The sequence below is a fragment of the Corvus hawaiiensis genome, chromosome 5 (assembly GCF_020740725.1).
Source record: "Corvus hawaiiensis isolate bCorHaw1 chromosome 5, bCorHaw1.pri.cur, whole genome shotgun sequence".
Classification (NCBI taxonomy): domain Eukaryota; kingdom Metazoa; phylum Chordata; class Aves; order Passeriformes; family Corvidae; genus Corvus; species Corvus hawaiiensis.
In genome coordinates this window covers 12215326-12232178 of record NC_063217.1, presented here as the reverse complement: position 1 = coordinate 12232178, position 16853 = coordinate 12215326, and the positions used below count along the sequence as shown (strand labels likewise).

The window sequence follows — 16853 nt, the reverse complement described above, 5'->3', positions numbered from 1 at the left end:
TCAAGGATTTGCTCGTAATTTTTTGCCTGATATTTTTCACAGAAGTGTTTTAGTAACACTGTACTATGAACATGATGTAGAGGTGATGGTAGTGGTTTCTTTTGGCTGATACTAGAAAACCATCTGGGTTTTCTAATTAAAAACAAGCATTGCAATAATAGGAGATTGAGACTTGGGTTTTGCATCCAGTGGGAGCTACTGAAAATATTTTTTTCCAGCTGGCCAGACCCTTGAACCATATGAAACAGTAGAAAGGGTATATGAACACAGGACTTGCTTTCATTCTGCAGTTGACACACTAATAGAAGTATCCTCTTGTGATTTTGAACATCATATACCTACCGGTGAAGTTCTAGCTTCATGTGACTCCTGTTTAATCTATCTGCTACTGTATGTGTAGTCCAAAGGAGTTTCCCTGTTCTTTCTTAGCATGTAGGGTAGGTGGTTTGGGAAAAACAGGATGATTGTTAGACGATGGACCAGGTCCTTGTTCTGTCTTCACTGAACTGGAGTATGTCATTCTGTCCAGATAAATACCATGACAAACCCATTGTCCCTAATGTCACTCCAGATGAACAGCTTTGCAGAGCGATATATTGTCCAGAGGTCAGGAGAGCAAAGACTGTAAACACCTTCTTGTTGGCTAGAGAAAAATTGAAAGCCTGCATTTCGGCAGGCTTGCAAAGAGCTTGTATCAAAGCTGAAAACACTGTGAGGCAGTTGCTATGGTTCTGCTTAGGCACAGCTTCTGTGGGCCTTTGAAGTGGACCCATCAGGTTGAAAGTGTCCATTCCAAATACCTTGTTCATGGTACTGCTGTTCTTCAGTGAGCTCTGCTTGCCAGGTGAGCACCTTCTCATACTGTAGGCAGTGAATACACATCCATGTCCTGTATTTCCACTGTGCTGCTGTAGAGACTGGTTTCCTGCATTTGGTAAATGCATGTCTAACAAATTTCCAGTGGAAAAAGTAGTATTTGATGATGCGAAGGAAGGAAGAAGTACTTCGTGATAATTCAGAAATGTAAAATACATCTAAACTAGACATGAAATATGTTTTCTTGTTAATGAACTGAAAGTTTCCATTTGTGATGTATGACATTTAGATTATCCATATGCGAAGTAGCATCAAAAATGTGGCTCTTGTGATTTCTTGACAGTATACATAAATTGTAATAGAAGAATGAAAATGAAGCAAAAATTTGTATTCATTTGGCCTGTAGTTTTGAGTCTATCATAAAAGGGGTGGAGGTTTATTCAGAAATACTCTGACCTGTTCTACTAGATGAGGCTGTTGGCTGTCTGAGGTGCTAATTCAAAGTTACTAGTGTGGTTAGATTTGAAGGGTCTTTGTCCCATCTGTTGAAAATGAAACTTATTTAGAGTTACAGTTTGTTCTTTATTCACATCGGCTTCACTGCTCAGCTTGCTGTGTGCTTGGGAAATTTTCAGAATTTGAATGGTCCCCTGTACTTTAGGGTGAACACAGTGCACTTTACATTGTTACGTAGCCATGACTAACTGAATATTTAGTTTCTGATTTTATTAACTTAAAAAGGAAATTCCTTTTTGCAGAGCTTAAAGAAGCCCAGAAGAGAAAGAAACAACTGGAAGAACGCTGTAAACTGGAAGACAGCATTGGCAATGCTGTTTTAACCTGGAACAATGAAATCTTACCCAACTGGGAAACTATGTAAGATAGTATGTTATACTGAGTTTTAATTAAAAATTGCAGAGTCTATATCCTGAAGAAAAGTTACAAAGTTAGGACGCATAATCTTTAAATGGTCTTGGAAGCTTTTGTTAGAAAATCGTTCTTGGACATCTACAAAGGAAATAAGCAACATCTATATTTCTACAAGGTGGCTGGAAGTGATGTTGTGCTAAATCTTATTACTTGTCTGTAATGAAGGCTCACAATACTCAGAAACTCTGAAGCACTGAGAAGTGATTTGTGGTAGAGAATGTAACAGCATGAAGGCGTGATACTTGAACATCATTCATTTATCAGAAATGAGCTTTTCTTGACTATTTGAGCTCTTGAGTTTTCCTTGACTACTTGAGATGTTGATGTGATATCAATGTAGATTGAAGTATGTGAATGGTTTATGAAGCCTCTTTAATTGCAGAATGGTATACATGCTGGGATAATCAAATGATGGAAAAGAGAAATAGGGAAAAAGTTATTTATATTAACTGCTAAAAGATTCCTTCCAAAGATGCAGCACAGGCAGTTGATAAAGTATCTTGGTGGTCTTTGCTAGTCATCTTAAAAAATGCAGCCCCCACCGTCCCAAATACCACAACACCATAAACCAACAGCATTCAGAATTGCAATTTGCTTAACAATGGAATTCAGTTATCCTGAGAATATATATTAAAAACATGGACAGAATTTGTTGGAAAATGTGTTTTTGGAGAACTGAAGTATAATAAACTGAGTCTAAACAAATTGTAGATTTACATGTGTGTCTTTAGTATTTGAAGATGCATCTGTTATGGTTGCTGTGAAAATAAGGTCACCTTTTCCTTTATTGGTTTACAAACTCATAAGTTCCCCAGTGTATTCACTGTTTTACAGATTAGTTTTCAGAATCTGCTCAAAGATAAATGAAATGTTATGGTTTAGCCACTTTTCCTTGCTACTTAGGTGCTGTTCTGTTCCTCCTCCTGGGCTCTCAGATTGCTGAACATCAGCTGCATCCATTTCAAAGCCTGTTTTCTGTTAAAATGTCCTTCAAGTTCCCACTTAAAAGTTACTCCTTGTTGCATCTTCATGCATTTTTCCAGAGGCACAGAACTCCAAAGATGGGTGGGAAACTGCATGTCTGTTTGCACAGCAGGGTGACGACAGAGGGCAGAGGTAGACTTCCATAACTTGTTCCTGTATTTGGTCTTGTATGGAGCTGTCCAGTTTTTAGCATAGGCAGTGGCATAGGTATGGACTTCCTTTTCATTTATTTACTTTTTCCCTGTGATTCTTGCTGATCAAGTGTGGCTGCAGATTATGGGTATTGTGGCTGCAGTGCTTCTGTCAATATAAAGCCATTACATTGGAAGGAAGGAGGATTTCCTTTGCAGTTCAAAGCAAAATAGTACTAAAGAATGGATATATGCAAATTATGTTTGACTTCTAGGGCCATTGATGTTCATTTTGGTTTGAATCCCATCAGCAGTGGTAGGAGGATACATTTGCAATTCTGCTGGCAATGAAATATTTCTTAGAATAATCTGTTTTACTTTAAACAGGTGTTGTTCCCGTAAAGTTCGAGAGCTGTGGTGGCAGGGCATTCCACCGAGTGTGAGAGGCAAAGTCTGGAGCTTGGCAATTGGCAACGAGTTAAACATCACTCATGGTGAGGCTGTTTCGTTGACATTTTCTTACAAAGTCAAACAGCAAGGGGACAGTCTTGTATCTGTTGTGGTGTGGGTGTGAGGAAATGTTATCTAGTTATGCTTTTTTGTGCTGCTTTGATGTGTTTTGTTCAAAAATGCAGTGCCTTTTAATCTTGTTGCTGTTCTAGGACTGCTGCTGTGAATTGTTTCTGAGTATTGCTGTCACTGTCTTGCTTTCATGTTGGATGGAGATGGTCAGAATTAATGACTCAAGTTTTTTTTTTCTTTTTGAAACATAAAATTGTTGTTAATTTTGAAATGCCTATGAATATGTGTATAGTGTGCTTCCTTTGATTTGAAGCAAGACAACAGGTTTGTAAGAGATTAAAAGACCCTTGGCAAGATCTGTACTTCGATTTGTGAAAATAGAAATAATCTGTTACTTCTGAGTACAGAAAAATACAGCTCTGAAAGACTAACATATGTAATTAATTCCAACAAGGAAATGTGGTAGACTGCCTGTACTCCTGCTGTATTGTGCTGCTTTTCTATGCATTGCTTAGTTACCTTGGGTGTAGTTCTTACATGTAATTTGCTAGACTTTCCTAACTATCCATTCAGACTGTAATTTTGAACATCAGTGCTCTGCAAGAAAAAGCAAGTATTTGAATGTAAAATGCAACTTGGATTGCCTTTCCTTTTCACTTAATACGAAGTTACAGGTCAGTGGAACGTGTCTTTCAAAACTGTAACCTAATTAGAATTTCTGCTACTGTTAATGCCTAGGGCAACATTGCCCATGTGGTAGGTGGTTAGTGGACATGAGCTTGTACAAATAGTGGACTTGGTTTCATATTTTTCGTTTTCCAGAACTGTATGATATTTGCCTGGCTCGTGCCAAAGAGAAGTGGCGATCACTTAGCACAGGAGGGGCTGAAGTAGAATGTGAAGGTATGCTTTTTGTAAATGATTCATGCTGTGTTACAAAATATGACATTTTGTAAAATAATTCCTTAAAATAAAATAGGTATTTTAAACAAACAAACAAAAAAATCTATAAATTTGTGTTCTGGTAAAAGGAAAATGTCTTTTTGTGAAAGCAAGAAATAGTTGTATTCTTCTCAGTGAAATTCTGGTGTGTTACAAAACACACTTGTTCATTTTTCTTTATAAACAATCTCTAGGTACAGTTCTTATTTTGATGCAAATCTGTAGGAAAACTACAAATGGTAGTTTGGGGATTATAATTTGAATTGCAACACTAAAATACTTTTAGTGCATTTAGTTAAAATACTGCATCTATAGTTTTGGAATTGCAACTCAAGTTAGAGCAGAAAATTGCATTTTAGTCCTTTGTAGCTTTGAGCTCAAGTCATTGGTGTGTTTCAGAGAGCATCAATTTTTTTTTGCAGATGGAAGTAGTTTTAGATTTACTAATTAATTGGAAGAGTTGACTGTTTTTGAGAGATTATAAAATGACATGCAGATGATTGAAATTGCCTTTGGAGAGTAATTATGCTGAGCAGAGAAAAAAAAAGGAGAACATACATACTGGCATTTATAAGCAGAAAAATCCCCACTTTGTTCTTTTAAGATTGTTTACATCTTAAATAAGATAACATCTAGTACATTTCCAGCTTCCTCTTGCTCTTTATTTTTTGGAGTGTAGATGCTCATGAGATTGGTACAAGCATTATCTAGTGACATCTTGCTCAGTAAGCAGCAGTAAGTAATTCCCAACTATACCAGAATACCAATAAGACATCTTGATATCAGAAAGAAGTGCTATACAAGTGTACTTGGTACGAGATCTGTTTCAGTTATGGAGAATGTACTATAGTGTCAGTAACAAGATCTACAAAGACTAAATAAACATGAATCTGAAAGGAGAGCTTAGTAGAAGTAGGCAGCATCCGTCACAGGCTGCTGCTTTAGGACTTCTCTCTTCCACTACAGCTTTTCCACAGAGGCAGCTACTTCAGGATCCACTGGGAAGCCTTGTTGGAGGTGAGGGGGTCACAAATTAACAGGCTTGTGTCTGTCTAATGATTTGTCAGCAGATACAGGAAAAGTGCCTGACCTACCTTGCCCTGCGTCTTTCCCCACTTTGCTTCAAAACATATTGAGGGTCACAGTGCACTGTAGGGTTGCTCTAGGTCAGGATATACTTTCTGCTTAGCCTGTGTGCTGAATTTGGGGAATTGTTCTGTCTGTAGCCTTATTCCCTAGCATTCACATAAAAATAAATGAACTGTGCAAAAGCTAACTCTTACTGGAAAATAAAAACAAGATTGAGTGTACACTGATTTTGTATTAAATGTAGTAACTTTGGCTTTTGCAGATGCTGGGTTTTCTGCAGCTGACAGAGAAGCAAGCTTGGAGTTAATAAAACTGGATATCTCAAGAACATTTCCTAGTCTCTGTATATTCCAACAAGTAAGCAATGTTAACTTTTGTCTTGACTTCTCAGGGAAATTAAGTTTACATAATCTTGCACATCCCTTGGTTGGAACAGGCCATTGAGTTCTGAAGGAGTACACATCTTGAAAGGATAAAGTTCCTAGAGATTTTGAAAAACTAGAAATAATCTAGAAAAGAGTAACATCAAGGTACATACAAAACTCCAAACTGTTGGGTAATCATCGTGATTTAGCTAACCTAGTTCATGCTGGTTTCTGTCTGATGAAGTGATGCAGGTTAGTGTTCCCAAGTCAGTGACTCAACACTGCTGGTTATAAATACACAGTGAGAGAGACCACCTCAAACAAAGGGGACCGGTTGGCCTTTTTTTTGGTTTGATGCAAAACTGATTTAACTTGTATGGTTTTGGTGTGCTTTAGTGACTCAGTTTAATCAGATTTTGTCCTTCAATGTACAAATTTCAGCAGCCCTGTAAAAGGCTTAGAGTGTGATAAATCAACATTTTTAGGAGAAAAACTTTTCCCTTTGGAAATTCTCAGTCAGTTACAATACTCAGTGCAAGATATGGCAGCTATTAATAGTCAACAATATGAAATTCTTTTTAGCTGTACATGTCCTTCTCAATATGCTTTTTCTGTGTTATGGCATGTTGCTGTTTTAACTGTTTTCTTCATGGTTGAATTCTGCCCCAGTCTGAGACAATTATGTTGGTTTGCATCATTGTTCTACTTTCTTGGCACTATTGTCAAAGTGCAGGTGAGCTATAAGGAATCTCTTAGGCTTGCACTCCTATTGTGTAAGTATTTAATATGTAATCAATGTATTGGATGAACTGTATGGATGAACTGTATGTATTTATAATAAATGGAGTTTGGAGAGTTGTTTCATTCTTTTAAAGCTAAAGTTATTTGGAATACTTCAACTGTTCTAAGCTGCACTGGGAAAGAACGTGTCCTTTGTCAGCAGTAATAGAGACCATCTGTAGCACTGAAGGTTTTTTAACATGCTTGTTGTATAATCAGATGTATTGTCTTGTTTTTGTTTAATTATAGGGTGGTCCTTACCATGATATGCTGCACAGTATTTTAGGAGCCTATACGTGTTACAGACCTGACGTAGGCTATGTAAGTGAAGAATTTATTTTTTCAGGGGTGGAGAAAGAGATATTTTTTAGGGGAGGAAGGATTGTATTAATCAGTCCCTTTTAGACCAGTATTAAATGGTTTTGTGGGGTTTGTGTGTGGTTTTTTTCTATTCCATTACATGCTTGAGAAGTGTGTATAACATTTCTTTTGCTAGATTTAAGCTTTTTACAGGTTAAGTAATTGGAAAACTCGTATTTGTACTCAAAAGTAGGTAATTTGAAAATTGGAATCAAAGAGAAGGTGTAGTTAAGTCCTTATTGTTAGTATCAGTCTTACTGAGACTGCAGTTGAATTGAAATGATTGGCATTTCCGTGCCTTAGCACCATGAGCTTCTGGACCAGTCTCTAAAGCAATGCCCATTGAAGCTACATGAGCTCACTCATAGTATTTGACGTAGTAATTATGAGAGGACTGAATAGATTTCATTTAGTCTCTGTATTCAGAGCAGGGTTATACAGAGAGGCTTACTCCTTATTCACAAGCAGTTTTAAGACAAGGCAAGTGTAGAGAGGGGACGTTCCTACTCTGTAGGTAGCACGTAATGCTTGGCAAGAGCTGCTGAACATGACTGCTGGGAAATGAGACAAAGGGCAGATCAGCTGCTGTGCTTCATGTGGCATAGCAACAACCTGTTGTGTTGGGAAGGAGCTTGTTCCTCAGGTTTGCAGGAATGACAGTCACACCTTGCTCCATGTGACTCAAAATGGCAGCACTGCACCCTCAGGGTGAGAGAGGTTTACCTGGATTCCACAACAGACTTTGTAGAGAAAGGGAACAATATCATGAGTTTATGGTAAATGAAACAAGAGTATAATCTTAAAGTGGTTTTGTTTGTCAAATGAGTCAGTGCAGTTGTCTTTAACTGCTGGTAATTGATTGAAAAGCAAAAGTACAGGCTTTGTCTCTAGGGTCCGAGTCCAGCTTTCCACAAATCAGGATCTAAATGACCCATCCCTGGAACAAAAAGAATTACTTAGAAACACCCTATTCTTCAAAAAAATCTTTATTCTGTATGTTTGAAAGTGCTGTCAACCTAGCTCATCTTGGGAGTTTAACTTGGAGTCTTTGAAAGAAGGCAACATGGGAATTGTTAGCTTCCATGCACTGAACATGTGATATCAAAAGGCATGTGGGTTAAAAAAATCCTGCTTTTCTGAACATTTCTCAAGATGCAGCAGCTCAGTGAGTGCATTAAACACTAGTGAACACGAGGACAAAATGAGGCAGTATAATACAGTTATTGCTAAAGGGTATCTCCTTACCTTCTTACACTTCTCCTTTCTTCAGGTACAGGGCATGTCATTCATAGCAGCTGTATTGATCTTGAACTTGGATACTGCAGATGCCTTCATTGCTTTTTCTAACCTTTTAAATAAGCCCTGTCAGATGGCGTTTTTCCGTGTGGACCATGGCCTTGTAAGTATGCAAAAAAACCTGTAATCAACATGATGTGGGTAATGTGTAGAGAAAGTTTAAAAAAATAAAAATTGATGATTTCAGCAGCTTGGAAAATAAATCAGAATTTATTTTAAAGCAGCACACTTGATAAACAAAACAAACCCCCAACACACGTATGCAGAATCCCTCAAAAAAGTCAAACCCAATCAAAGATCACCCCATCAACCTTTTTGAACAAGACATGTGAATCAAATTGCTGAGTAGCTATTTTGTGATGCTCGGAGAATAGTTATGAGAGTATTACTGTAGGTGGTTTTCAACAGCACTGCAGCTGAAAGCTGAAAACACCTTAATGCAAGTGTCTTGAAGGTGCTTTTTATCGTAGGCTAATAGGTTGCTAAAAACGGACGGTTGCTGGGAGAACCAGGTTTTCCATATCTTCCTGTAGCAGCTGTGTTTGAGTCCCACAGGCTCCTTTTCAGAGAAAGAAACCTCTGACCTCTCAAGTTTTTGGTGGGAGCTGACTGGAGTCTCCGGAGTCTCTAAATTTCCATGTTAGAAGGCACACTAGCAAAATAAGACACATCTCCTCAAATGTGGTTTTCATTTACTTTAAAGGTATTTTTGTGTAAACTATATGGCATCCTGAATTTCTTTCTCACCTCTTAGCACTATGAAAATAGAATCTGCCTCTTAAGGGTTCAAATTCAAGAAATAAAGCAAGGGAGTGGATGATGACAACAGTCACTGTTGTTGCTTAAAAAGGAGACACAAGAAATCCCATCAGTATTCCTGCTGGAAAAGCATTCCCTGTTCAGTCCCTGAATTTCATCAGTTGTAAATACCATGGGAAAATGTACCACAGGACAGACAGCACTGCTTGGAGCAGTATCAGCTATCTCCATTACAGTACTTGGAAAAAGAGGACATGCTTGTGCATTCAGTGTGTAAATACAGTTTTTGTGAAGATGGTTTTGGAATTAAATTGGATAGAATAAGATAAATATTTTTTTAGCTGAGCTAGTGGGGTTTGGTATTCTCTGATAGTGCTGTTCAGTTCTGTTAGCCTGGCCAAATAGGGACTATGTGATAAATGTGTGCTTACAGAGGGCAGAGATGGTGATACATGAAATATTAACATCATGATAGCAAACCCATGATTTAACAATACAAGGAAAATGTCATTTAATATTTCAAAGAGACTAGTGACACTTGAGTGAGATGGTTTTTGCTTTCTATGGTGAACATACTGATCTGCAGTCTACCCTCATCTTGTTGTGTCAGCTTAATAAGCAAATGCTGATTTGTTGTATAGTAAATTAATAAAAAATAATACCAATATAAGTTAGTTGTGTAAATAATAGTAATTTATACAGGTTTATCTTGGCTTCTTTTGTTGGTTAATTTTATTAAACTATATTTTTTTTCATTACCACTAAGGAATTGTCTTGTTGAATGTGCATTTGATCAAAATAACTACTTGTACTGCTGCCCACATTGCTATCAATAGAAATGACTGTAGCAGTTATGTGTAAGGTCCTGTCTCTGCAGAACTTTTCAAAGTAGGAACTTCAGTAGAATTGTCTTACAGTGGTGCCAGCAGATTGTTTTGTAAGTAGGACTGTCTGATGCATTACCTGCTTCCTTGTTTATACTCACAGGTCTCATAGGTGCTTGGATTTCATGCATGTAAAAATCCACACTAGGAAGCTGTTTCAGGGGTACAGCTCTCTGAAGTGGGTTCCTGAATTTCTGGTGTCATGTTTGACATGAAGCTGTTTCTTAGTAACTGACTGTTCAGAGATTTCACGTAACTTCAGTTACTTCTGTAGCATACACCCATCTCTGATTGACTTAAAGCCTTATACTTGTACTGACTACCAGGCTCAGGTTTTTATTTGTCACTGTTAATGAAAGTAGTCCATCATCTTCCACTTCATTCAGAGGAAATGGGAAATACTTGTATAACGACAATAAAAAAACCTAGGAAACAAACTTGTCATCCTTTAAAAGGGTTACACACAGAAGTCTCCAAAAGGAGCCTCTTTTCCCTTTACTGTCATGATGCTTTGGGAAGATGTATGCTGTTGCACTCAAACTTTGAAGAAATCACAGCCTTTCTTTATTGCTTTTATTGGGGTATTGTAGTTAAAATTACTGAATCATTCAAGGACTTCGCTTAACTTTTCTCCCTATAGTATTAGGGAGGGTGATTAAATAACCTTTTGTTTTTAACTCTTAGTTGAATTGGAAAATTTGTTTTTATCATGATCTCTGTTATGAAATTTGACTAAATACTCAGATTTTAAAGTAGCATAAAAGTCATTGTGTTAAAAGCATGAAGTTCAGGGGTTATGATGTCAGAGAGTTACAAACTGTTTCTCTTGCATAGGTGTTTTGTCCCAGTCTTTGAATTTTTATGTGTGAAACTTGTATCTTCCTTTTTGCAAATGAAATGCCTATTATCTAAATGTAGAATGTATGGTATTATGTTGCTATTAGAATAGTTTTGGTATTACAATATGATTTATGACTGGAATATACTGGACTCTTCACTGTTGCTGTGGAGTATTAACATTGTTTTAGTTTTGTATTTCATTATGTTCCATTGGGTCTTGGATTTTGTTCAGTATAATATTAAATTACTGCCACAAGCATAAAACACCATTCTGTTATAATTATTTTGAGAAATCAGCAAAAAACTTCTCTCCTGCTGGTATTTTTCTTTCCAAAGGAAGCTGGCCAAGACCCAAAGCAAATGTTACATTGTTTAGTATGAGAATTGTATATAGAGTGGATCTTAAACTCTTAGTGCTTGCAGATGCTGCCTTTTATGTAAATGCTTACCTCTTTATAATATCATGTAATTCATTTGATCCTATTTTTGAAGAGTGTTAATCCTACAACAGATAATACATTTAAGCCTATTAATAACACAACTAACTGCTTGTTTTCTCTGTTATATTTTCCCAGATGTTGACTTACTTTGCCGCATTTGAGGTATTCTTCGAAGAAAATCTGCCAAAGTTATTTGCTCACTTCAAAAAAAATAACTTAACTCCAGACATCTATCTAATTGATTGGTAAGACATTGAAAGTGTAATTCCTAATGTGTGTAACATACAGCTCTGTGTCAGTGTTCATGACAGAAACTGCCATGTTCTTACCTGCTTTAATATTCTTCTAAGATAAAGGCTTTATTTTTTGTTCAGTACATGAGTTGTCAATCTAAATCATTCCCACATACTTCTGTGATGCTTAACATTTTCCTAACATTTATTATTGTACTTGTGTTAAGTTGGAAGTTTATTTTGGAATACTGCTGGATAGCAGTGTTTATCCATATGTAGTGCCTGTTTGAATTGATCTTCTGAGAAAATTTGTCTATTGCATGTGCAGGTGTGTACCAGGGTTGTCTATTCAGAAAATATTGCCAGTCTTGCACTTGAAATGTATACTTTGTCCTGTACAGATCAGGAAAAGCCTAATTAAAACATTTGTCCATACAATGTAAAACTCAAAGCTACAGAAGAGCTATTGCACTTAGCAGACAGGCAATTAGAGTATTTTGATTAGATGAAACTGTCTTGCCTTTTAGTTCTAGTATAATCAGAATATTTTCTTTAGAGAGGAAAGAAGACAAAGTTCTTATTTGTACTTCTGCCAAATTTCAGTGTGGTATTATGCACTCCAGATTGAGTGTTTGCATTTGTGCCTATCAGACCTTGGTTTGGGGTAGTTAAAATGTCTCTTTTCAACAAGACTTTGTTGTCAGTTTTCCAATGACATTAAAGATTTTTTGTGAAAAATTGGTTTGCCCTTACATTGTTGACAACATCTTCTGTTCTCAGATATCTGACAAATGCCTTAAGTAAAAGAATAAATGCCCAGTGGTAACAGCGGGATTTTTTCCCTGAGATTAGTAAGGTGTTCTTTTGGAAAATATCTGTAATGTTAATGCAACTTCACCTGAACCTCACAGGCAGTACCCTGATCTTTAAGACCTAGTTGGTAGCACTCAACATGTTGCTGATCTCTTAAACAAAAATACATTTGAAGTAAATCAATCCAATACAAGCTTGAAGTTTGAATACATTAATTTTCATAGGGTTGTAGAATTTCTGAAGTATTGGAACAGTCCTCTGAGATCATCCAATCTAAAAGCACTGCTCAAAGCACAATTAGAGCAGCTTGCTCAGGACCTTGTCCCTTTGGGGTTTGGGTATCTCCAAGGAACGAGACTCCACAGTGTCTTCAGGCAACTCTGTTCCAGTACAACCATCCTTGTAGTTAACAAGTTTTTTTATTTTCTTATGTTTAAAATGGACTTTCCTGTATTTCATGTACTTGTTGGATCTCTTTCTTTTACTGGATACAACCAGGAAGAGTCTGGTTCTGTCTTCTTTTCATGCTCCTATCAAGTGTTTTTAGACATTTAGGTCTAAGCCATCTCTTCTCCCAGCTGAACAGTACCAGCCTGCTCAGCCTCTCCCTCTGTTTCACATGTCCAAGCCTTTCATCACATTCATGGTGAGCTGAACTTGCTCCAGTATGTCCGTGTCTCTCTTATACTCGGAAGCCCAGAGCTGGCTTGCCAGTGCTGAGTAGATGGATGACCTGCCTTGGCACACTGGCAGTAGTGTTTCTTCTGCAGCCCAGGAGTTTGTGAACAATCTTTGCTGCACAGGCACATTGCTGGCTTATATTTAGCTTGGTGACCACCAGAACCTCCCCATCCTTTTCTGCAAAGCAGCTTCTTGTTGTCCTTAACATCCATTGGTAGATTCAGCTCCAAATGGACTTCTCATGCTGCCTTTGCTTGATTTGTGTGGTTGTATATGCCTGTTGTGCAGAGGGTGGTGTAACATGGGCTTTGTGTGACTTGGCTGTTACACTGGGATTAAATTTTAATGCATCATGTGTCGGGGAATTATTGGGCGTTGTAATGAATAGGCTCATTTCTCCCAACATTTAATGGGAGAAATACTATGAGAAGGACTTAATGAGTGAAGGCTGAGAATATTAAGTTGAAGTAGATCTATGCACAGAGAATGGAAAAAGTACTAGCGTAAGATAGAAGGGAACAAAGAGACCAGAGGCTGGGGTGTTCAGTGATAGAGGAAAGATGTTGAAATTGTGTTGCCTCAATGTTCTGAAAAGCCTGTGTGTGGAGGAAGCAGTTGAATAAAAGGGACATCAGAATAAGCTGACTGTAAACGTGGTAGAGTAACTGGATAGACAACACTGAAATCACCAGGTTATTGTATTTTTAATGGACAATAATGTCAATAGCAGTCCAGAAATTACATCAGCCTGTTACATGATGGGGATGATCACCTCACCAGCAGGGACACAGACAAGGCAGAGATATTTAATGCTGTCTTCGCTTTGGTCTTTAACAATGATGATGTGCTTTAGGGGTCCCAGAGCCCTGAGCTGGAAGACAATGGCTGTGAGGATGATAAACTTCTATTCAACCCTGAACTTGTGTGGAATTTACTGCTCCAGCCTCATGGTCTATGACACCTGATGGGATTCATCCAATCTGATGAATATGATGGCTGATATCATCGTGAGACCTCTCACAATGACTTTTGAACAGTCTTGGGAATCTGGAGAGGTTCCAATTGTCTGAAAGCTGGCAAACGTTGTCCTTATTTTCAAGAAGGACAAGCTGGGTGTCTCTGGAAACTAAAGGCCTGTCAGTGTCACTACAGTGACTGGTAAAATTATGGAGAGGGTTATTCTGGGACATATTGAAAGACACCTGGAGGATAGCACAGCCAGCACAGGTTCACAAGGTGAAAGTCCTGCTTCACAAACTTAATTTCCTTTTATGACAAGGTTACCCACCTAGTTGGGTAGATGTGATATTTTTAGACTTCAGTGAAGGTTTTGATACTGTCTCTCACAGTAACCTATCTGGATTCTGCAGCTGGGATGGGGCAACCCCAGATCATGGACAGACTGGGGAAATGAGATGCTGGAAAGGGAGCTGGGGGTGCTGGTCGATGGCAAGTTGAATGTGAGTCAGCAGTGCCCTGGCAGCCAGGAGGCTCAACCCTGTCCTGGGTGCATCAGGCACAGCATCACCAGCTGGGCAAGGGAGGGCATTGTCATGCTGTGCTCTGCTCTGCACTGGGGTGGCCTCACTTTGAGTCCCGGTGGCAGTTTTGGGTGCTACAATATAAGAAAGACATGAAACTATTAGAGAGTGTCCAAAGGAGGGCAGCAAAGATGCTGAAGGGCCTTGAGGGGAAGCCGTGTGAGGAGCGGCTGAGGTCACTTGGTCTGTTCAGCCTGGAGGAGACTGAGGGGAGACCTCATTGCAGTTCCAGCTTCCTTGTGAGGGGAAGAGGAGGGGCAGACAATGATCTCGTCTCTCTGGTTCCCAGTGTAGGAAGTTATGTCAGGGGAGATTTAAGTTAAATATTAGGAAAAGATTCTTCTTCCTAGAGGGCAGCTTGGGCACTGGAACAGGCTCCCCAGGGAAGTGATCACAGCACCAAGCCTGGCAGAGTTCAAGAAGCTTTCAGACAATGCTCTCAGACAATTGGTGTAATTCTCAGAGTGGCTCCTGTGCAGGACCAGAAACTGGACTCAGTAATCTTTGTGGTTCCTTTCCAACTTAGGGTATTCTGTGATACTAGTTGGAGATGATGCTATCATAAATAAGGTGATTGTTATGTAGGAGAAACTAAAATTGAGCATCCTCATGGGACAGGCATGTTAAGATCATGCTGTTATCTAACTATGTTGTAAAGAAGAAATCCTGAGAAACAATACCAGAAATTAGAGATTTAGAGAAAAAGACTGTTTTGACAGAAGGTTGAAAGTTTACATTCCCTTCAACAATTTTATTTTGATAGAATACTCTTTATTGTATTTTATTGAGTAAACATTTGTGATTAGTTTTTCTTTCTTAGTACATATATAGGGTAAAAACCAAAACACAAAACCAAAACAAACCAAAAAAGAAAAAAATTACTGACTTGTGAGCAAAGAACTGAAGTGATGAAGTCTGTGTTGAAGTGTTATTGAAGTCTTGAGGCATATCAGGTCCCCCCTCTTGTTACCTCTGTGGGTGTTAAGAGCACTTGAAAGAAACTTCAGTCAGGAGTGACTGTGGATGTTGCTTCTCAAGGTCTTTGTATCAGTGAACTGCCAATTAGCTTTTCTTGCTGACTACCTGCATCCATATTCAAGCTGTTTATTTTAATTCCAAGGACAACTTACTGTGTTCCTTCCCATCCTTAAAGAGTTACAGCACTGTGATCTTGCACAGGGATGTAGGCTATTTGAGGTAGACCTGCCCAATACTGCATTCAACTTTTTCACACTTGTCTTGAACTACACAGCTTGTACCACTCAGTCTTTAATTTTGTTAGACAGTGCAGGTTGTATTTATGTAAAACTTACATATTTTACTTAAATATATGTTTAAGTGTATTCATATGTGTGTATGTGCATACATATACATACTTTTTACTTCAAAATATTTTGATCCTGTAGGAAACAGATTTAGATTTTTTTTCTTTAAACTGCCACTAAGAGTGTGGCTGCTGTGTGTTTAAAGTCAGGGAAGAATATGGTACAGTGTAGGCAGAGTAGGCAGACCTTTTGCTTGTAGGTAAAAATCTCTGTGAAACAGCCTTGCTCTAACATTAATTTTATTTAAATGAACATTTGTTCTGAGCTCCAAAGGGATGCCTGCAGTTATTCCAGGGGCTGGTGTGGTTAATGTGCAGGCATGTGTGCAGTAAATCCCAGCCGGTGCCAGCTCTGGGAGGCTGCAGTAGCCAGTGCTGCACAGACCAGTTGCTGGGAAACCCTCTTGCTCCTGCCACAATTACAGTGGAGTCAACTAGTCTCCTTTATGCTTCTTCCTGTAACCCGTGCTGCAGGGAACAGCAGTAAACTCGGTGCATTTAAATCATTTTTGAAGGGATATGTTCCAAGTAAAAGAAATGCTGTAGGTGGGCCCAGCTGTGCAGGTTTTCTTGGAGCTGGTAGAGGACTTAGAGAGGAGAGCCCCCCTGCTAGTTTAATTCCACTGCTGCCCTCTATTATGGGAAAATTCCAAGGACTGAATAGTTTAATTTAAAGGTACTGTCACATGATTATTGGGGGATACCTGCCACAAGTAAGGCATCTCATTTAAAAAGGACCCATGTGCTTTAAGCCTAAACTCCAACTGATAAATCTTGTAGAAAGAATTCAAAAGCTATACAGGGTTTTACTTTTTTGGGTGAGTATAAAGGGGATCAAGTGTGTGAAAGAGCCATAAAGGGCAACATGCAGTCAGGTTCACAGAGAACAGAGGGGAAGTAGTGTGTCTGAACAGCCCAGTCTTGGCCTCTCACTCCATCAGCTGATGTTCCGCAGGCTCTTGTGAGCAGAGTAGAATGTGGATGTGCCAAGGACACATGCTGTCTATTTATGGCCTGCTGCTGCTATACAAACACTTCTTTATTCCTACTAATAATTATAGCCAAGGGCTGTGTTTGTACTGATGGATTGATCAGTGGTTCTTTAGTATTACGTGGACTGTGA

The 16853-nt window shown here is 38.5% G+C and overlaps 1 protein-coding gene across 3 annotated transcripts in view; it reads left to right on the top strand.

Annotated features, from left to right (window-relative positions):
- The window catches only part of TBC1D14 (TBC1 domain family member 14), a 64940-nt gene that overhangs the window by 40053 nt on the left and 8034 nt on the right, over window positions 1-16853 (top strand). For 2 of the 3 annotated variants that reach the window (XM_048303357.1, XM_048303356.1), the window contains exons 6-12: window positions 1575-1692; window positions 3249-3355; window positions 4206-4286; window positions 5677-5771; window positions 6809-6880; window positions 8190-8318; window positions 11274-11383. In XM_048303357.1, the coding sequence (XP_048159314.1) occupies window positions 1575-1692; window positions 3249-3355; window positions 4206-4286; window positions 5677-5771; window positions 6809-6880; window positions 8190-8318; window positions 11274-11383 (712 nt within the window). Of the gene's footprint in view, window positions 1-1574; window positions 1693-3248; window positions 3356-4205; window positions 4287-5291; window positions 5343-5676; window positions 5772-6808; window positions 6881-8189; window positions 8319-11273; window positions 11384-16853 lie in introns of all 3 variants that reach the window. The other variant, XM_048303355.1, reaches the window with a different exon arrangement.